A 5,332-nucleotide genomic window follows, 5' to 3' on the forward strand; every position below is an offset into this window, starting at 1 on the left:
ATCCCGGCTTGGAACTCCCGAGTCTGAGAAATTAGAACCTGGGGCTCCAGGTCATTAACAAAGTGTCTTTGTCAGGGGAGAAAGCTAGGGTGCATTGAGTTAGCTTGATCTCTAATGTTGACATACTGAGTTCCACAGTATAGAGGCTCGCTCTACCTGTACTCTCACCCAGCCCTGCACTATTGGGAGTTGGTGTGGTGGTAGTTGGTTTATGCTCCTGCCCTTTGCACTGGCTATTCCCTCTGCCCCAGGTTACCTGCGAATTTTTGCTCAAATGTCACCTACTCGATAAGGCTTTCCTCGACCTCCCCCACTTTTTATTCCTACACCTGCCTTATGTTAGATCTAGGAGGGCAGGGATTTTTAAGTGTCTGTGCCTCTCCATCCTTTGCATTCAAAGCAGGGCCTGGCACACAGTGGGCTCCCCCCGCCAGCATTTCTTGAATGAAAGAAATCTCACAAGTAACATTCTCCCCAGTTTCACTCCCACCCACAGAACACTTGGCACAGAGGCAGCTTTGAAACCTGAGAACACCATTTATTTTTGCACAAAATCTCTTAGCTCAACAGTAACCAGTACTATGCCCTACATTATCAGATGCCCATCACCAAACAAAAAACTCCCCGAGAGAGAGAGAGGGATTCATCTATCCCCCGTACACCAACAGTGTCCCCACACAGCTAGCTGCTCCCGAGGTTGCATGTCTAGGAACCACCACCCTGGCCTGGGGGAGGGCCGCTTTTCTTGACCAAGATCTTTAGGCCACGGAGCAGCCGCAGCGGCACATGGCCTTCTCGTGCCGGCCCTTCTCCCCACCTGGCCCTGCCACGGCCTCTTTTGCCATGGCCTCCCGGACCTTTTGGATCTCATGGATGAGCAGGGTGAAGGCCTCCTCTACACCTTGCCGCGTCTTGGCTGAGGTCTCCACGAAGGGGGCTCCCCAGCTCTTTGCAAGGGCTGCAGCGGCCGCACGAGCGTCTCCGGTGCTGGTCACAAGGTCACACTTGTTGCCCACAAGGACCAGGGGCTGGGTGTGGTGAGGGCCCCAGGTGGCCCGCATCTGCTGCAGCTGGGCTAAAGACGAGGGGTCATCCAGGGCGAAGACCCCCAGCACACCATCCCCGATCGCCACACACTGGTCACGCAGGGCCCTATGGGTGGCCTGCCCTGCCGTGTCCAGGACATTCAGAATGCAGCCCCCGTGGCCCAGGGCCACCTCCTTCCAGTAGGAATCCTGGATCGTGGGGTCGTGGTCTTCCACGAAGCACTGGTGGTTCAGCTGGATGGTGAGCGCACTCTTGCCCACGCCACTCGCGCCCACCACTACCGCCTTGTACTCAGGCAGCTGCTTGCTGACACCCTTGGGGGGTCCCTGCGCCCTCTGGCTCTCCTCCTGGGAGCTAAGGCTCCACGTGCCCAGGCCCAGATCAAACATGTTAGGCTTTCTTGGCAGTGCCATTACCCCGTGGGCAGCTCAGGGAAGGGATGTGAACACCAGACCCTACGAGGGAAAGAGAAGAAAAGACAATGGGGACGGGGGTAGGTTAGGCAAGACCATTTGGGGGCAAGGGGACAGTTGGGTGGCATCGCATCACTTTCCCTAAGGGCCTAGGTGTGTGCGAATCACCCTCTAATATGCTATATACATTATTTATGTTGCTTAATTTCTGTCTCATTCCCTCTATGTGAAGGCAGTGATTTTAAAAAGTTTTATTTACTTTTAATTGATAGACCATAAAGCTAATCCAGTTAAAGTGCACAATTCACTGTTTTTTAGTATATTCAACTGTTCTGCAACCATCACCATAATCTTTTTTTTTTTTTTCCTTTAAGTAATCTCTACACCCAACACGCGACTCGAACCTACAACCTCGAGGTCTGGAGTCGCATGCGCCCCCACCATCACCATAATCTACTTTTAAAATATTTCCATCACCCGGAAAAGAAATCTCCTGCCCATTAGCAGTCCCTCCCTGTTCCGGAGGAGGGAGAGCAGGGATTTTGGTCAGTTTTTATTTGGTTTTGTATCACTGTTGATTGATCCCCAAGCCCCACATAGTGCCCCATCACATATTATAAGCTGAGCAACATTCCTGCCCCCAGGGAGTTTGTATTCTAAAAGGTGGAGACAATAAACCAAGTAAATCAGCAAATTATGAGGTCAGCTATCCATTAACATTAGAATTTAGCCTTTATTACCTATTCAGCATACAGCTATTGAGAACCTACTGTGTGGCAAGGACAAACAACTGGGAAAATTGTTACCAAACCCTGGCTGCCAGGAACTTGTCATTCTAGTCAGGAAAACAGACAACAAAGGGGAATCAGCAAAATGTATCTCAATAGGTGATAAACATGCAGAAGGGGATTGGTTAATGTTAGGCATTCTTATTATTATTTAATTTTCATGCATTATTTCCAGAGTTTTCCTGGCGTGCCAGGCATTGTGATGGGTGTGGGGAAGGAAGGTGGGAGGTGTGGGGGTGGGGAAGTGGCAGCGAACAAAATAGACTAAAATCCCTGCCCTTGGGAGGATTAGATTCTGGAAGTGAGAAAGAGCCGATCAACAAGATAAGCAAGTAAATTATCATGCAGTTAAGGAGAGGATGGGCACACAGCAGGCGCTCAATTAGTGTTAGCTATTAATAGCAAATTACGATTAAATTTATTCAATACACATTCTGGTCTTGGTTCAGTGTGTGGCCTCAGGAAATGCATCATAATGGCTGCTACCTCGGGTCTTTCTGGAAACCCAAGGATGATGACAGTTTGGGGACAGAGGGCGGGTTAGAGGTATCAGTGGGGGGTTCTGTTGAGTTTGAGCTCTGGAGGTCAGGGTTGGGGGGCGGGGCAGATCCCAGATGGGGATCCACCCGTGGGGTTCTCGGTAGATACGCTGGCTCAGAAAGAAGAGCGCGGGAGGGAGGGGGGCATGATAAAAAGGTAAACTGAGGATGGAGCTCTGCGGTACCCGAAGGCTTGGGGGACAGAAAGAGGGAGAAATGTAGCAGCAAAGATAGACTGAGGGGAGAGATCGGATCGGATTCTGGTATGTGCCGACGGTGGAACTCATGGAGAGGATTTGCTCTTGAGTAAAAGGCGGGAGGGGGTGCGGTGGTTCAAGGATAACTATCAGGATTGGGGTCCGGGCAGCTGGGAATCTGAGGGTGTTCTCGCCTGAGGCCAGGGACCTATGAGACGGACTCTGCCCCATTGGCAAAGGGCACCAGGAGTGATAAGGGGCAGCAGCATTAGTTCCTGGGAGCTCGGCAGGTGCCAGGGGACCCGCATGACGGCCCACTCGACTCTTCCCGCCACCCTGGAGACGCTGGGCCATCACCACCATGGCTGCTTTGTCAGTGCAGGAACAGCGATGCCGGGACAAGCGAGTTGGTGGTGGCGGTGACCGGCCCGAAATCACAGGGCCCACGGGAGATCAACCACAGAGGGGTCTCGCGCTCCCCGGGTGATACCAAGTCACTTGCGGTGGGCCAAGACCTACGAGTGTCACCATAGGGCCTTTGAGACGCTGTGGCCCCACTCGGAGCCGGCTGGCCCATGGTGTGTGGATTCGCCCAGTTGCCAGGGGTGTGCGTCGAGGGGCGGGGGGCACCTGAACTTGAGTCCCTACAAGCCAACACCTGCGCCAGGTCACCCTCCCCTGGACTAAGCTGGGGAGGTGTGGGTGGGGGACCCGCAAGTTTTACCCTAAACTGTCCCCTGACTCTGGCCAGTCCCACTCGTCCAGTTCCTGGAGTCACCCCATTCCCGCCTCTCGGGACAGCAGCCCGCTTCCCGCCCGGCGCGGACACCGGCACCCAGGACTGTCTCCACAAAGGTGGCTGAGTGAGGGGCTGGAGGTGGCTCCTGACCCCTGAGAATGGGAGGCGATAGGGGAAGGCTCCCCCTCAAAGCCCACCTCTGTTGCGCTCTCACAACCCACCGGGAAAAGGCCTCCCTGCCCGGGGCTGGGGCTAGAGGCTTGTTGGCCCGGCTCACCTCAAGTCCTGAGAAAGATGGTTGCGTTCGGGATGCACTCGGAAGCAAACCGTCTCAGCTCTCACAGGCCTGACAGATGAGATGCTCCAAACCCACCCCCCCCACCTCCCACCCCCCACCCCGGGGAGGGGGCGGGGAGTTGGAGGGTGGGGGTGGGAGCCGGAGGGGAGAGGGAGAACGCATGCGCGGTAGCGGAGGGGGGGGGGGCCTTCGTGGACACGCCCCCGCCTGGGGTGGGGGGCTGAGTGCGGGAAGGGGCATCCAGCCCCAGCTTACCGTGCGCAAAGGCAGCGGTCTTGAGGGTGCGCTGCTAGAGAGCTGCGGGACCTCCTCGTGTACCCCTGCCTCCTGCTGCACCTCTCCCTTACCTTGTCCCCATCTGGGATGTGACCTCAAGTTTTCAGTGTGCAGAGGGTGTCAAGAGTTTTCACCTGAGCGGCCAGACTTCGGGATATGTATTGACGGGCCTCTTTGAGGCCATCGACCCTGGGCTGCCTCAAGCAGGCTTTTTCAAAGTAACTTGGGGGAGAGCGTTGTGCCCTTGTGCCCATTTCTGAAGGGAAGGAGTTGCAGGGGAGGGATTATTCTGTCAGGGCCTTAGGAATCCGATTTGAAGTGGACAGCTGTCAAAGCATTTCCCAGACTCCCTTGCAGCTATGGCAGTCATGTGACACCATTCTGACCAATCAGATGTATGCTGAGGTTGTTGGGGTGGGGCATCCAGAATGCTTTTTAAAGGGGGATGGAGGAGCTGGGGGCTCAGCCCCCTTCCCCTTCTTTACTGGTGGTTATCTTGGAGTCATAAGGTGGCCACGAAGAAAAGTCTAAGAAACTTCAGCCCAGACTCTGTTCTGAGTTGCCAAAGCAATTCTCATTATATGGGAGAAATAAAACGTCCAAACTATCCTCCAATTCCTCATCCCTGGTCATTGGTAGGAACTCCTTCCTCCCAGGAAGTTATCCATGACCACCAAGTCTAAGTACGTTAAACCTAGACTCCCCACCCCCAAATCAGGACAAAAAGAGACATGGGGAGAGAGGCCTGGTGAGGACACTTCCTGATAGTTTTCTTGCTCACTCAGCCCAGGGTGTAGCTGTGACTGGCTGTGAGGCTATTTCTGAGGCAGGCACATATTTTCCTAGGGATTCCACCATTTAATCTATAGTACAACTAGCCAAGCCACCTGCCCTATTTCCAGTTAGTTCTTTGGATACTGGATGGGCAGGGGGTTGACCAGAGACCCATGCCCTCATTCCTTCGTTACTCATCAGACCCGTTGGCCAGGGGTATGGGGTTCTGTACCCACTCAAGGTTAAAAGGCTCTCTCCAGG

At 54.2% G+C, this 5,332-nt stretch overlaps 1 protein-coding gene across 1 annotated transcript; it reads right to left on the reverse strand.

Moving 5' to 3' along the window:
- Positions 1–542: 542 nt before the first annotated feature.
- Positions 543–1,790, reverse strand: ERAS (ES cell expressed Ras). The gene has a single exon (XM_081792450.1). The coding sequence runs from the start codon at positions 1,458–1,460 to the stop codon at positions 759–761; it is 702 nt and encodes a 233-aa protein (XP_081648576.1). The 5' UTR covers positions 1,461–1,790; the 3' UTR covers positions 543–758.
- Between the last annotated feature and the right edge of the window lie 3,542 nt (positions 1,791–5,332).

This window comes from Panthera onca, chromosome X (genome assembly GCF_046562875.1).
Source record: "Panthera onca isolate mPanOnc1 chromosome X, mPanOnc1 haplotype 2, whole genome shotgun sequence".
Taxonomy (NCBI): Eukaryota; Metazoa; Chordata; class Mammalia; order Carnivora; family Felidae; genus Panthera; species Panthera onca.